This window comes from Coregonus clupeaformis, unplaced genomic scaffold, assembly GCF_020615455.1.
Source record: "Coregonus clupeaformis isolate EN_2021a unplaced genomic scaffold, ASM2061545v1 scaf2660, whole genome shotgun sequence".
Taxonomy (NCBI): Eukaryota; Metazoa; Chordata; class Actinopteri; order Salmoniformes; family Salmonidae; genus Coregonus; species Coregonus clupeaformis.
The window spans coordinates 11,684-27,656 of NW_025536114.1; the positions used below are offsets into that span (position 1 = coordinate 11,684).

Here is a 15,973-nt window from a genome sequence, read left to right on the forward strand (position 1 = left end):
CCAACAGTCTTGAAGGAGTTCCCACATATGCTGAGCACTTGTTGGCTGCTTTTCCTTCACTCTGCGGTCCGACTCATCCCAAACCATCTCAATTTGGTTGAGGTTGGGGGATTGTGGAGGCCTGGTTATCTGATGCAGCAGTTACATCACTTTCCTTGGTAAATTAGCCCTTACACAGCCTGGAAGTGGGTCATTGTCCTGTTGAAAAACAAATGATAGTCCAACTAAGTTCAAACCAGATGGGATGGTGTATTGCTGCAGAATGCTGTGGTAGCCATGCTGGTTAAGTGTGCCTTGAATTCTAAATAAATCACAGACAGTGTCACCAGCAAAGCACCCCCACACCATAACACCTCCTCCTCCATACTTTACGGTGGGAAATACATATGCGGAGATCATCCGCCAAAGCCTATTCTCCCTCAGGAGACTGAAAATATTTGGCATGGGTCCTCAGATCCTCAAAAAATTACACAGCTGCACAATCGAGAGCATACTGACTGGTTGCATCTCAGACTGTTATGGCAACTGCTTGGCCTCCGACCGCAAGGCACGACAGAGGGTAGTGCGTACGGCCCAGTACATCACTGGGGCCAAGCTTCCTGCCATCCAGGACCTCTATACCAGGCGGTGTCAGAGGAAGGCCCTCAACATTGTCAAAGACTCCAGCCACCCTAGTCATAGACTGTTCTCTCTGCTACCGCACGGCAAGCGGTACCGGAGTGCCAAGTCTAGGTCCAAAAGACTTCTCAACAGCTTCTACCCCCATCCAATAAGACTCCTGAACAGCTAATCATGGCTACCCGGACTATTTACACTGCCCCCCCACCCCAGCTTTTTACGCTGCTGCTACTCTGTTAATTATTTATGCATAGTCACTTTAACTCTACCCACATGTACATATTACTTCAACTACCTCAACTAGCCGGTGCCCCCGCACATTGACTCTGCACCTGTACCCCCCTGTATATAAAGCCTCCCTACTATTATTTTATTTTACTTCTGCTCTTTTTTTCTCAACACTTTTTTGTTGTTTTATTTTACTTTTTTATAAAAAAATAAATGCACTGTTGGTTAAGGGCTGTAAGTAAGCATTTCACTGTAATGTCTGCACCTGTTGTATTTGGCGCATGTGGCCAATAAAGTTTGATTTGATTATGACAGGATTTATTTATAATATACATATGGCCTATTCATAACAGGGTTGATTCATAATGTACAAATCCCTATTCAGCTTCTACATCTGCGTGGAGGAAATTATTATCTGTAAGAAGTAAGAGAACTGGTTATTTACCAATTATTTGTTTACATTGTTTGCCAGAATATCGTTTTTGTTCAACTGTGTTACCCACTCCAGTCAGCAGATGGCGATGTGAGTCTTTCAGGTGATGATTCTTGCGTGACGTATATTCTAGTGGACGGGACGGGATGCTTTTTCAACAACAACAATTCATCCGCCTTGGTAGCTTGCTAGCCAACATAAAACCAAAACATTGAAGCTCTTTAGACCATTTTTGTGTATATTAACATCAGTGTTTTAAACACACTGTCTGTGTATTTACCAGTTACTCCATTTGATTTCATATTTACGTTATTAGCTATCTGGCTAAGTAACACTAGGCTAATGCTAACTAGCTAGATAACATCCCCGACCATGAGCTCACTAAGCTACTCTCCTGCTCCTAAAGAAGAGGAGGTCTGCTGGACAGAGAAAGACGTTACAGTGAAAGAAGAGGAGGAGGTCACAGTTAAAACAGAAGTAGAGGGTGAAGCTGTTACCGTGAAAGAAGAGGAAGAAGTTACAGTGAAAGAGGAGGAGGCAGTTTTTGGAGTGAAGGAGGAGGGGGAGGTTACTGTCACATTGGAGGAAGAAGAGGAGACTGGAGAGCTGATTAACACCAGTAAGTAGCATTTTAAAAACAGTGGCACAAACTCTGTAGTTGTTGAACTATTGAACTAATGTGTCGTCTTAAAGACTGCGGTCAAGTGATCCGTCATTCGCAAAACGTGGTCACGCCACCCACCCTTCTGTTTCCGCCTGAATTTTCTTACCGAATAGATACCACTTAACTGTACCGCGTGTTTTCTGGGAGGGAAACTGAGTCGGATGCTCTCTAATGCTCCGACAGAAACGATAGCTACAAATCATTCCAAGCAAACAGTTTGAGCCAAACTTATTCAATCTTTCATAATCAAAATGATACCAAATCTTTAATTTTATTTTCGCACCTTATAAAAATGACTTTGATATCACGGGTAGAGTGAAGTTGCTAGAGTGAGGCTGCAGAGGTTGCAGTAGCCTAACGTTGGTGCTGTTTAGGAAATGTTAAATTGTCAAAGCAAGATGTGTTTACGGTCATGATACACACACAGGAAGATCTAAATGAGCTTGATATGTTTTTAGTATATAATTAATCCAGTGTGATGACCGTTGCTTACCATACGATCTCCATATTAAAATATGGGTTAATATAATTACTTATTCTATATTACAGTTAACTTTGAAGTAAAACTGGATGGTAAACATTTTGTCATGTCTGCCACTAGTACGTCACTAATCCATGTTCATTAACATGGCGTTATGCTGGCTTCAACATGGGGGAACACTAGTTTACTGCTCAGTGCATTAGGAAAGGATTCAGACCCCTTAACTTTCTCCACATTTTGTTACGTTAAAGCCTTATTCTAAAATTGATTAGATCGTTTTTCCCCCTCATCAATCTACACACAATACCCCATAATGACAAACTGTTTTTGCTAATTTATAAAGAAAAATACTGAAATATCACATTTACATAAGTATTCAGACCCTTACTCAGTACGTTGTTGAAGTACCTTTGGCAGTGACTACAGCCTCGAGTCTTCTTGGCTATGACTCTACAAGCTTGTCACACCTGTATTTGGGGAGTTTATCCCATTCTTCTCTGCAGATCCTCTCAAGCTTTGTCAGGTTGGATGGGGAGTGTCGCTGCACAGCTATTTTCAGGTCTCTCCATAGATGTTCGATCAGGTTCAAGTCCGGGCTCAGGCTGGGCCACTCAAGGACATTCAGAGACTTGTCCCGATGCCACTCCTGCGTTGTCTTGGCTGTGTGCTTAGGGTCATTGTCCTGTTGGAAGGTGAACATTCGCACCAGTCTGAGGTCATGAGCGCTCTGGAGCAGGTTTTCATCAAGGATCTCTCTGTACTTTGCTCCGTTCATCTTTCCCTCAATCCTGACAAGTCTCCCAGTCACTGCCTCTGAAAAACATCCCCACAGCATGATGCTGCCACAACCATGCTTCACCGTAGGGATGGTGCCAGGTTTCTTCCAGATGTGACGCTTGGCATTCAGGCCAAAGAGTTCAGTTCAAGCTTCGTCTATCACCAAATGATCTTGTTTCTCATGGTCTGAGAGTCTTTAGGTGCCTTTTGGCAAGCTCCAAGCGGGCTGTTATGTGCCTTTTACTGAGGAGTGGCTTTCGGTCTGGCCACTCTACCATAAAGGCCTGATTGGTGAAGTGCTGCAGAGATGGTTGTCCTTCTGGAATGTTCTCCCATCTCCACAGAGGAACTCTGGAGCTCTGTCAGAGTGACCATCGGGTTCTTGGTCACCTCCCTGACCAACCCCTACTCCCCTGATTGCTCAGTTTGTCCGGGCGGCCAGCTCTAGGAAGAGTCTTGGTGATTCCAAACTTTTTCCATTTAAGAATGATGGAGGCCACTGTGTTCTTGGGGAACTTCAATGCTGCAGACATTTTTTGGTACCCTTCCCCAGATCTGTGCCTCGACACAATCCTGTCTCGAAGCTCTACGGACAACTCCTTCGACCTCCTTCATGGCTGTGCTTTTGCACTGACATGCACTGTCAACTCTGGGACCTTATGTAGACAGGTGTGTGCCTTTCCAAGTCACGTCCAATCAATTGAATTTACCACAGGTGGACTCCAATCAAGTTGTAGAAACAACTCAAGGATGATCAATGGAAACAGGATGCACTGGAGATCAATTTGGAGTCACTTTTTCATTATGGGGTATTTTGTGTAGATTGAGGAGGGGAAAAAAACAATTTAATCAATTTTAGAATAAGGCTGTAATGTAACAAAATGTGGAAAAAGTCAAGGGGTCTGAATACTTTCCGAATGCTCTGTAGACAGAGCTAAGAGTCTCACCAAAGCAGTGCAAAATATCCGGTTAGACATTATTATTTTCTCTCTTGAACATTGGATGATCTGGGACAATAGCTGAAGTGTATTTTTATAGCGGACACTCCGGTGTCTTATTGCCCACATGTTCTATCCTCTCTATTTGATATGAATATGACTTGGCCCATTAAGACACTCAGGTTAATGCAGGTTAGATTTCCTCTCTATTTGATATGAATATGACTTGGCCCATTAAGACACTCAGGTTAATGCAGGTTAGATTTCCTCTCTATTTGATATGAATATGACTTGGCCCATTAAGACACTCAGGTTAATGCAGGTTAGATTTCCTCTCTATTTGTTATGAATATGACTTGGCCCATTAAGACACTCAGGTTAATGCAGGTTAGATTTCCTCTCTATTTGATATGAATATGACTTGGCCCATTAAGACACTCAGGTTAATGCAGGTTAGATTTCCTCTCTATTTGATATGAATATGACTTGGCCCATTAAGACACTCAGGTTAATGCAGGTTAGATTTCCTCTCTATTTGATATGAATATGACTTGGCCCATTAAGACACTCAGGTTAATGCAGGTTAGATTTCCTCTCTATTTGATATGAATATGACTTGGCCCATTAAGACACTCAGGTTAATGCAGGTTAGATTTCCTCTCTATTTGATATGAATATGACTTGGCCCATTAAGACACTCAGGTTAATGCAGGTTAGATTTCCTCTCTATTTGATATGAATATGACTTGCCCATTAAGACACTCAGGTTAATGCAGGTTAGATTTCCTCTCTATTTGATATGAATATGACTTGGCCCATTAAGACACTCAGGTTAATGCAGGTTAGATTTCTCGTGCCGCGCTATTTCATGATCAAACAATGAATGAATCTAACAGAGTTCTAGGCTATATCATAAAGTTAGAAGTTATTTTTCTATAACCTAAAACATGGGATACCTAAAGTAATAATGAGACAGAGAAGGAACAATAGCAAGATATAAAAATCAAATGAGAAAAAGCAAAGCATTATATAGACAGAAATGATGCATGCATGCAAGGCCCCTTGCGAACCAAACGACGAAAAACCTAATCCTACTCAAATAAAACCTAATCCTACTTTAAATATCATAAAAGCATTAAGACAAATTCAAGTTATGAAGAGTATTCATAACTAATACTGGGAGACAGCTGTAAGTGGAAGAACCAGCTCTGTAAGCCCTTTGTAAAAGCTTTGAAATATGATTTAATTAAAAGCCTTTTTCTAGACTTAGCTTCCTACTCTGTAATTCTCAGGACATTTAATCAATACCAAGGCCTCCTTTAATACTCCATAATGTTTCATCTGTAGGTGCTACAGTCCTCCTTTAAGACTTCATAATGTTTCATCATTAGATGCTACAGTCCTCCTTTAATACTCCATAAAATGTCATCATTAGATGCTACAGTCCTCCTTTAAGACTCCATAATGTTTCATCATTAGATGCTACAGTCCTCCTTTAATACTCCATAATGTTTCATCATTAGATGCTACAGTCCTCCTTTAAGACTCCATAATGTTTCATCATTAGATGCTACAGTCCTCCTTTAAGACTCCATAATGTTTCATCATTAGATGCTACATGCCTCCTTTAAGACTCCATAATGTTTCACCATTAGATGCTACAGTCCTCCTTTAATACTCCATAATGTTTCATCTGTAGGTGAAGCCTCCTTTAAGACTCCATAATGTTTCATCTGTAGGTGAAGCCTTCTTTAAGACTCCATAATGTTTCATCATGTAGATGTACAGTCCTCCTTTAAGACTCCATAATGTTTCGTCATTAGATGCTACAGTCCTCCTTTAAGACTCCATAATGTTTCATCATTAGATGCTACAGTCCTCCTTTAAGACTCCATAATGTTTCGTCATTAGATGCTACAGTCCTTCTTTAAGACTCCATAATGTTTCATCTGTAGGTGAAGCCTCCTTTAAGACACCATAATGTTTCATCTGTAGGTGAAGCTTCCTTTAAGACTCCATAATGTTTCATCTGTAGGTGAAGCCTTCTTTAAGACTCCATACTGTTTCATCTGTAGGTGAAGCCTCCTTTAAGACTCCATAATGTTTCATCTGTAGGTGAAGCCTCCTTTAAGACTCCATAATGTTTCATCTGTAGGTGCTACAAAAGCAAAAATTGAAAGATGAGAATTGGTTTCATATTAATTGTATGAGTATGTAATTTCCCAAATGTTTTGTGGATTCAATATACAGGTAACACTTGAGTCAATGAGGGATACAATGTATATTGAAAGCAGCTTCCACACAGCTGTGGTTCCTGAGATAATTAAGTAATTAACATCCAGTCATGCTTAGGGTCATGTATAAAAATGCCCAGTTGACCATTATCTTGGCTACCATGGCTATAAGAAGAGATCTCAGAGACTTTGAAAGAGGTGTCTCAAAGGAGCGTAGGGGGTTTAAAGGGAGTTTGTGTCTCAGTCACTGGATCTCAACCCAATTTAACCCTTATGGGAGTTTCTGGAGCGGCGACTGAGACAGCGGTTTCCACCACCATCAACAAAACATAAAATGATTGAATTTCTCATCAAGGAATTGTGTCGCATCCCTCCAATAGAGCTCCAGAAACATGCAGAATCTATGCAAAGACACATTGAAGCTGTTGTGGGGTCCGAAAGACCAAGACACTTTATGTTGGGGATTCCTTTATCTTGGCAGTTACGACACTTTATGTTGGGGATTCCTTTTATTTTGGCAGTTACGACACTTTATGTTGGGGATTCCTTTATCTTGGCAGGTATGACACTTTGTGTTGGGGATTCCTTTATTTTGGCAGGTATGACACTTTGTGTTGGGGATTCCTTACAGAGTCTGATTAACTTGTGGAAACCATTTTTCTGTCTCTGTTTGTAGCATGAATAAAGTTAGATGTATCGCGAGCCAGCGCTAACTAGCGTTAGTGAAATGACTGGACGTCTACAGGTATTCTATGCTACTGTTACTTGTAGACTTATAGTCTTTGCGCTAACACTAGGGACCAGAATCTCTCAGTATCTGTAAGATGTTTGCCATCATAGAGTGGGCCTCCAACAAAACATTATTAACAGTGGATCAAATGCAGCCTATGACATTGATTGGAATACTGTAGTCCTCAATATCTGTTATTCTAGTGCTCTGCTCAGCCTAAAAACATGACATTCCATGAGAGCAAGATTCTAGTTGGAGCTCTACATCTTTTGTTTTTCAAATTACACCAAGATTCTTTCAAATGAGAATTTTTTTTGTAAACTGGCCTCTGGTTATTGAGGGATCTGATTTGGATTCAACCTCCTAGCAAGAGAGTTGTGGAGGTTTCATTCAGGTCTCTATTTAAATAAACGCTCTGTCTTTGGCAGGAGAAAGACCAGACTCAGAGGAAGCAGAGACGTCCAAACCAGCAAGACGACGCCACTGCTCCCACTGTGGAAAGATTTTTAACCAGTTAGGGGACCTGAAACGACATGAGAGAATACACACAGGGGAGAAGCGAGATAAACCTTTCTAATGCTCCCAGTGTGGAAAGAGTTTTTCCTTGTTAGCGAGCCTGAAAATACATGAGAGAATACACACAGGAGAGAAGCCTCATCATTGCTCCCAGTGTGGAAAGAGTTTTAACCTGAAAGGACAACTGAAAGAGCATGAGAGAATACACACAGGGGAGAAGCCCTACCACTGCTCCCAATGTGAGAAGAGTTTTGCCTGGTTAGCTGACCTGAGAAGACATGAGAGGACGCATACAGGAGAGAAGCCTCATCACTGCTCCCAGTGTGGAAAGAGTTTTAACCAGTTAGGTCACCTGAGAAGACATGAGAATACACACAGGACATAAGGATGTAGGATACTGAACAGTAGGACATAGGACAGATGTAGGATACTGAACAGTAGGACATAGGACAGATGTAGGATACTGAACAGTAGGACATAGGACAGATGTAGGATACTGAACAGTAGGACATAGGACAGATGTAGGATACTGAACAGTAGGACATAGGACAGATGTAGGCTGAACAGTAGATACTGAACAGTAGGACATAGGACAGATGTAGGATACTGAACAGTGGGACATAGGACAGATATAGGACAGATGTAGGCTGAACAGTAGGACATAGGACAGATGTAGGCTGAACAGTAGGACATAGGACAGATGTAGGATACTGAACAGTAGGACATAGGACAGATGTAGACTGAACAGTAGGACAAAGGACAGATGTAGGTCCAATACATGGTGGATCAGTAGGCCGTAGAGACTCTGAATGTGTCTTGTGTATTGACTTTCCAGTGTTTTCCGTACTGCATGTATTATAGTGGATTGGGTTTGTGGATTTGTTTGCTGGGTGCGTGTTTTGGTTTTTGCTCTAGCACAACTTATTCAGTTAACCAACTCATCATCAAGCTTTTCTGATTTGAATGGGCTGTGTAGTGTTAGAGGACCTGAGATGACATGAGAGAATACAGAGGCTTTGTTCTGACTGTTGTTTTGGACTGACAACTGTTCTGATTATTCTATTTTCCTTTAAGTTGTTGAAATGTTCCGTATTGACTGACCTTCATGTCTTAAAGTAATGATGGACTTGTCATTTCTCTTTGCTTATTTGAGCTGTTCTTGCCATAATATGGACTTGGTCTTTTACCAAATAGGGCTATCTTCTGTATACCCCCCTACCTTGTCACAACACAACTGATTGGCTGAAACGCATTAAGAAGGAAAGAAATTCCACAAATGAACTTTTAAGAAGGCACTCCTGTTAATTGAAATGCATTCCAGGTGACTACCTCATGAAGCTGGTTGAGAGAATGCCAAGAGTGTGCAAAGCTCAAGGCAAAGGGTGGCTACTTTGAAGAATCTCAAATATATTTTGATTTAACACTTTGTTGGTTAATACATGATTCCATATATGTTATTTCATAGTTTTGATGTCTTCACTATTATTCTACAATGTAGAAAATAGTAAAAATAAAGAAAAACCCTTGAATGAGTAGGTGTTCTAAAACTTTTGACTGGTACTGAATATAAAAATGTTCTAAAATGTTTGCCCGGTAGTGTGTGTGTGTGTGTGTATATATATATATATATACACACAGTGAGGGAAAAAAGTATTTGATCCCCTGTTGATTCAATCAATTTATAACATTTTTGACATGCGTTTTTCTGGATTTTGTTGTTGTTATTCTGTCTCTCACTGTTCAAATAAACCTACCATTGAAATTATAGACTGATCATGTCTTTGTCAGTGGGCAAACGTACAAAATCAGCAGGGGATCAAATACTTTTTTCCCTCACTGTATATATATATATATATATATATACACACAGTTGAAATCAGAAGTTTAAATACACTTAGGTTGGAGTTATTAAAACTCGTTTTTCAACCACTCCACAAATCTACTTTGTGCATGACACAAGTCATTTTTCCAACAATTGTTTACAGACAGATTATTTCACCTATAATTAATTTGTATCACAATTCCAGTGGGTCAGAAGTTTACATACAGTAAGTTGACTGTGCCTTTAAACAGCTTGGAAAATTCCAGAAAATGATGTCATGGCTTTAGAAGCTTCTGATAGGCTAATTGACATAATTTGAGTCAATTGGAGATGTACCTGTGGATGTATTTCAAGGTCTACCTTCAAACTAAGTGCCTCTTTGCTTGACATCATGGGAAAATGAAAAGAAATCAGCCAAGACCTCAGAAAATTAATGGTAGACCTCCACAAGTCTGGTTCATCCTTGGGAGCAATTTCCAAACGCCTGAAGGTACCACATTCGTCTGTACAAACAATAGTGCCCAAGTATAAACACCATGGGACCACACAGCCGTCATTCCGCTCAGGAAGGAGACGCGTTCTGTCTCCTAGAGTTGAACGTACTTTGGTGCGAAAAGTGCAAATCAATCCCAGAACAACAGCAAATTGTTCTGGTGAAGATGCTGGAGGAAAAGGGTACAAAGGTATCTATATCCACAATAAAACGAGTCCTATATCAACATAACCTGAAAGGCCGCTCAGCAAGGAAGAAGCCACTGCTCCAAAACCGCCATAAAAAAGTCAGACTACGGTTTGCAACTGCACGTGGGGACAAAAATCTTACTTTTTGGAGAAATGTCCTCTGGTCTGATGAAACAAAAATAGAACTGTTTGGCCATAATGATCATCGTTATTTTTGGAGGAAAATTGGGGAGCCTGCAAGCCGAAGAACACCATCCCAACCGTGAAACAAGGGGGTGGCAGCATCATGCTGTGGGGGTGCTTTGCTGCAGGAGGGACTGGTGCACTTCACAAAATAGATGGCATCATGAGGAAGGAAAATTATGTGGATATATTTAAGCAACATCTCAAGACATCAGTCAAGAAGTTAAAGCTTGGTCGCAAATGGGTCTTCTAAATGGACAATGACCCCAAGCATACTTCCAAAGTTGTTGCAAAATGGCTTAAGGACAACAAAGTCAAGGTATTGTCCTGAGGTGTCCTAAGGTGTCCTGAATGGGGCTAGGTGTCCTGAGTGGCGCAGTGGTCTAAGGCACTGCATCGCAGTGCTAACTGTGCCACTAGATCCTGGTTCGAATCCAGGCTCTGTCGCAGCCGGCCGCGACCGGGAGACTCATGGGCGACGCACAATTGGCCCAGCGTCGTCCAGGGTAGGGGAGGGAATGGCCGGCAGGGATGTAGCTTAGTTGATAGAGCATGGCGTTTGCAACGCCAGGGTTGTGGGTTCGATTCCCACGGGGGGCCAGTATAAAAAAAAAATATGTATTCACTAATTGTAAGTCGCTCTGGATAAGAGCGTCTGCTAAATGACGTAAATGTAAATGTAAATATATTGGAGTGGCCATCACAAAGCCCTGACCTCAATCCTATAGATAATGTGTGGCAGAACTGAAAAAGCATGTGCGAGCAAGGAGGCCTACAATCCTGACTCAGTTACACCAGCTCTGTCAGGAGGAATGGGCCAAAATTCACCCAACTTATTGTGGGAAGCTTGTGGAAGGCTACCCGAAACGTTTGACCCAAGTTAAACCATTTTAAAGGCAATGCTACCAAATACTAATTGAGTGTATATAAACTTCTGACCCACTGGGAATGTGATGACATAAACAAAAGCTGAAATAAATCACTCTTTCTACTATTATCATCCATCCATCCATTGATTCTTGAAGAATATAACTGTCTTTTATACTGATAACAAGTTCAAACAGGTGCCATTAATACAGGTAACGAGTGGAGGACAGAGGAGCCTCTTAAAGAAGAAGTTACAGGTCTGTGAGAGCCAGAAATATTGCTTGTTTGTAGGTGACCAAATACTTATTTTCCACCATAATTTGCAAATAAATTCATTAAAAATCCTACAATGTGATTTTCTGGATTTTTTTTCTCATTTTGTCTGTCATAGTTGACGTGTACCTATGATGAAAATTACAGGCCTCTCTCATCTTTTTAAGTGGGAGAACTTGCACAATTGGTGGCTGACTAAATACTTTTTTTCCCCACTGTATGTATTGGCAATAATTCATTTCCAATAGGGAGGCATGGAATAATTACAAATGTATATTTTGTCAGGCTGGATGTTTGAAATATGAGTAGGTGATTTGAGTCATGCTTCTTCAGTAGAGGAATAAAGACAATTAGCACTTGAATATTGTCAAGAAATACTGGAGTGATGTAAGATTGTTAATAAAATTGTTCATAGACGCATGTGTTATCCTGCGTCAATGTTTATAGGCTGCAAGTACGTTGAATGAAGTTGTTTTCAAGTCGTTGAAACAACGACCTGAGAAGTCTCTTCAACTTTCACTTTCAACCAAAACCGAACATAGATTGGACCTCGAGCATAGTCTTCTTTTCGCAAAACATTTTGCAAGGTGGGATAGCCCAATGTCAAAACACAGTTTTAACGTGTCCGAATCAATAACCAATATGCAGAGTTGTGGAGGTTTCATTCAGGTCTCTGTTTAAATAAACGCTCTGTCTTTGGCAGGAGAAAGACCAGATTCAGAGGAACCAGAGACGTCCAAACCAGCAAGACGATTCCACTGCACCCACTGTGGAAAAGGTTTTAATCAGTTAAGGGACCTGAAACGACATGAGAGAATACACAGAGGAGATAAGCCTCATCACTGCTCCCAGTGTGGAAAGAGTTTTACCCAGTTAGGACACCTGAAAGTGCATGGGAGAATACACACAGGGGAAAAGCCTCATCACTGCTCCCAGTGTGGAAAGAGTTTTAACCAGAAAGAATACCTGAAAGAGCATGAGAGAATACACAGGGGAGAAGCGAAAGAAGACATACCGCTGCTCCCACTGTGGAAAGGGTTTTAACCAGTTAGGGGACCTCAAACGACATGAGACAATACACACAGGGGAGAAGCCTCATCACTGCTCCCAGTGTGGAAAGGGTTTTAACCAGTTAGGGGACCTCAAACGACATGAGAGAATACACACAGGGGAGAAGCCTTTCCAATGCTCCCAGTGTAGAAAGAGTTTTACCCAGTTAGGGAGCCTAAAAATACATGAGAGAATACACACAGGAGATAAGCCTCATCACTGCTCCCAGTGTAGAAAGAGTTTTAACCGGAAAGAATACCTGAAAGAGCATGAGAGAATACACACAGGGGAGAAGCGAGATAAACCTTTCCAATGCTCCCAGTGTGGAAAGAGTTTTTCACAGTTAGGGAACATGAAACAACATGAGAGGACACACACAGGAGAGAAGCCTCATCACTGCTCCCAGTGTGGAAAGAGTTTTACCCAGTTAGGACACCTGAAAGTGCATGAGAGAATACACACAGGGGAGAAGTGCTACCACTGCTCCCAATGTGAAAAGAGTTTTGCCTGGTTAGGGTACCTGAAAATACATGAGAGAATACACACAGGAGAGAAGCCTCATCACTGCTCCCGGTGTGGAAATAGTTTTACCCAGTTAGGTCACCTGAAACAGCATGAGAGAATACACACAGGGGAGAAGCCGTACCACTGCTCCCAATGTGAAAAGAGTTTTGCCTGGTTAGGTCACATGAGAAGACATGAGAGGACGCACACAGGAGATAAGGATGTAGGCTGCTGAACAGTGGGACATAGGACAGATGTAGGCTGAACAGTAGGACATAGGACAGATGTAGGTCCAATACATGGTGGATCAGTAGGCCGTAGAGACTCTGAATGTGTCTTGTGTATTGACTTTCCAGTGTTTTCCGTACTGAAGTAGAGTGATGAAGTAGAGTGATGGAGTGCTGCATCAGATGACCTGGCCTCCACAATCACCCGACCTGAACCTAAATTGAGATGGTTTGGGATGAGTTGGACCGCAGAGTGAAGGAAACAAAGCCAACAAGTGCTCAGCATATGTGGGAACTCCTTCAAGACTGTTGGAAAATAATTCCTCATGAAGCTGGTTGAGAGAATGCCAAGCTGTCATCAAGGCAAAGGGTGGCCATTTTGAAGAATGTAAATATAAAATATATATTGATTTGTTTAACACTTTTTGGTTACTACATGATTCCATATGTGTTTTTTTTGTCTTCACCATTATTCAACAATGTATAAAATAGTAAAAATAAAGAAAAACCCTTGAATGAGTAGGTGTGTCCATACATTGACTTATACTGTACATCTACATGATGTATCGTTACACAATGTAGGCGCAGTATAGACCCAACTGCATATCTTGATATTGTTGTAACCTTATGTTTAAAATACTCACTCATTAAAAATCTGTTCTGATCTACACATGATTCTCTTTGTACTTTTACATATCATTTTATTCTTTAATAAAATACATGAAAAACTAACGTTTTGTTTGAAAATAAAATAAAGATTTTACCTACATTTGTTACTTTTGGGCAATATACAATATTGATTGAGGAACTATTTGCTGAGGAATGTGACTGTTTTTCTGGATTGTCTGAACTGTATTTTACTTTGTTTTGTACTTTCCGATTTTGATTAGATTTGGTCTATAAATGTTATGTGCAGGAAAGAGACCCTGGTCTCAATGGTGGCTTCCTGTTTAAATAAAGGTAAAAAATATTGATTTATTTATTCATATTTATTGTATACAGTATATCAATGTAGAGCTCATGTAAACCATGATTGACCACACACTCCAGCACATTAGGTGGCGGCAAACACCCTAAATGTTTGTTTGCGGACCACCATTATACCATAGAAGAAGATGCTTCTTCAACAACAACAAAGCTACTGATTCAACCACCTCGGTAGCTTGCTAGCTAATATAAAACCGAAACATTGAAGTTCTTTTAGAACATTTTGGATATATTAATCTGAGTGTTTTGAACACAATTCTGTTTACGTATCTACTAGTTAACTTCAACTTAATTTCATTGTTCTATATGTTGAGATTGATACTCATTAGCACTAATGCTAGTCGCTGATGCTATTCACTAATTAGCTAACATCCCCAACCATGAACTTAGCTACTCCCCTGCTAAAGAAGAGGAGGATATTACAGTGAAAGAAGAGGAAGAACATTTTAGAGAGGAAGAGGATGCTATCTCAATAAAAGGTGAAGGAGGAAGAGGAAGGAGAGGAGGAGGAGACTGTACACGACACCAGTGAGTATAGCTGCTCTTGTCAAAATGAAAAGCATGGCATGTGTGCACAAAAAAAAGGAAGAACTTGTGGGGGACTTTTATTTTGACATGAGGTAAGCAGAGAAAGTGGGTATGGAACAGACTGTTTAATAGATAGATATTCTGTCTCATTCCTCCCGTTTTAAGTACCAACAGTCCAGCCCACCGGTACAGTAGAGTATAGTACAGCACAGCAATGTTTCTGAAACTTACAGAAGGAAAATAACTCATAAAGAAACTAAGTGTTGATATTAGTTGTAAAATAACTCATCAGAAACGAAGTGTTGATATTAGTTGTAAAATAACTCACCTGAAACTAAGTGTTGATATTAGTTGTAAAATAACTCATCAGAAACTAAGTGCTGATATTAGTTGTAAAATAACTCATCAGAAACTAAGTGTTGATATTAGTTCTAAAATAACTCATCAGAATCTAAGTGTTGATATCCGTTGTAAAATAACTCATCAGAAACGAAGTGTTGATATCAGTTGTAAAATAACTCATCAGAAACTAAATTGAAGTGCTGATATCAGTTGTAAAATAACTAATCAGAAATTAAATTGAAGTGTTGATATCAGTTGTAAAATAACTAATCAGAAATTAAATGGAAGTGTTGATATCAGTTGTAAAATAACTCATCAGAAACTAAGTGTTGATATCAGTTGTAAAATAACTCATCAGAAATTAAATGGAAGTGTTGATATCAGTTGTCAGGGGTATTTACTTCAACATTATTGTGTTGATGTAGGCCATTTCTAATTCACACAATTTCTGGTAGATGTTTTCTAAGGCCACTTTTACATCTGTTTGACCAGAAATCAAAGCCTTCACTTATGCCAATTTTTTTGCATATCAACAGTGAAGTTCAATAGTGTTTTAATTAGTGTTTTATTCAGGTCTCTCTGTTTAAATAAACACTCTGTTTGTCTTTGGCAGGAGAGAGACCAGACTCAGAGGAACCAGAGCCAGAGACGTCCAAACCAGCGAGACCACACCACTGCTCACCACTGCGGGAAGAGTTTTACCCAGTTAGGGAGCCTAAAAGAACATGAGAAAACGTACACAGGGGAGAAGCCATATCACTGCTCTCAATGTGGTTTTGGAGGGAAAGAGGAGGAGGAGATGACCGTCACAGTGAAAGAAGAGGAAGACGGTTTTGGAGTTAAAGAGGATGGAGAGATAACTGTTACATTAGAAGAAGAAGAAGAAGAAG

The 15,973-nt window shown here is 40.4% G+C and overlaps 1 protein-coding gene across 1 annotated transcript; it reads left to right on the plus strand.

Moving 5' to 3' along the window:
* The first annotated feature begins 1,425 nt into the window (after positions 1-1,425).
* LOC121566102 (zinc finger protein 239) lies at positions 1,426-13,450 on the plus strand. Its single transcript, XM_045219717.1, is given in 4 exon segments — positions 1,426-1,459; positions 1,866-1,898; positions 12,149-12,444; positions 12,446-13,450. Coding segments are annotated over 4 exon segments (1,152 nt in total). The 3' UTR covers positions 13,235-13,450.
* The last annotated feature ends 2,523 nt before the right edge of the window (positions 13,451-15,973 follow it).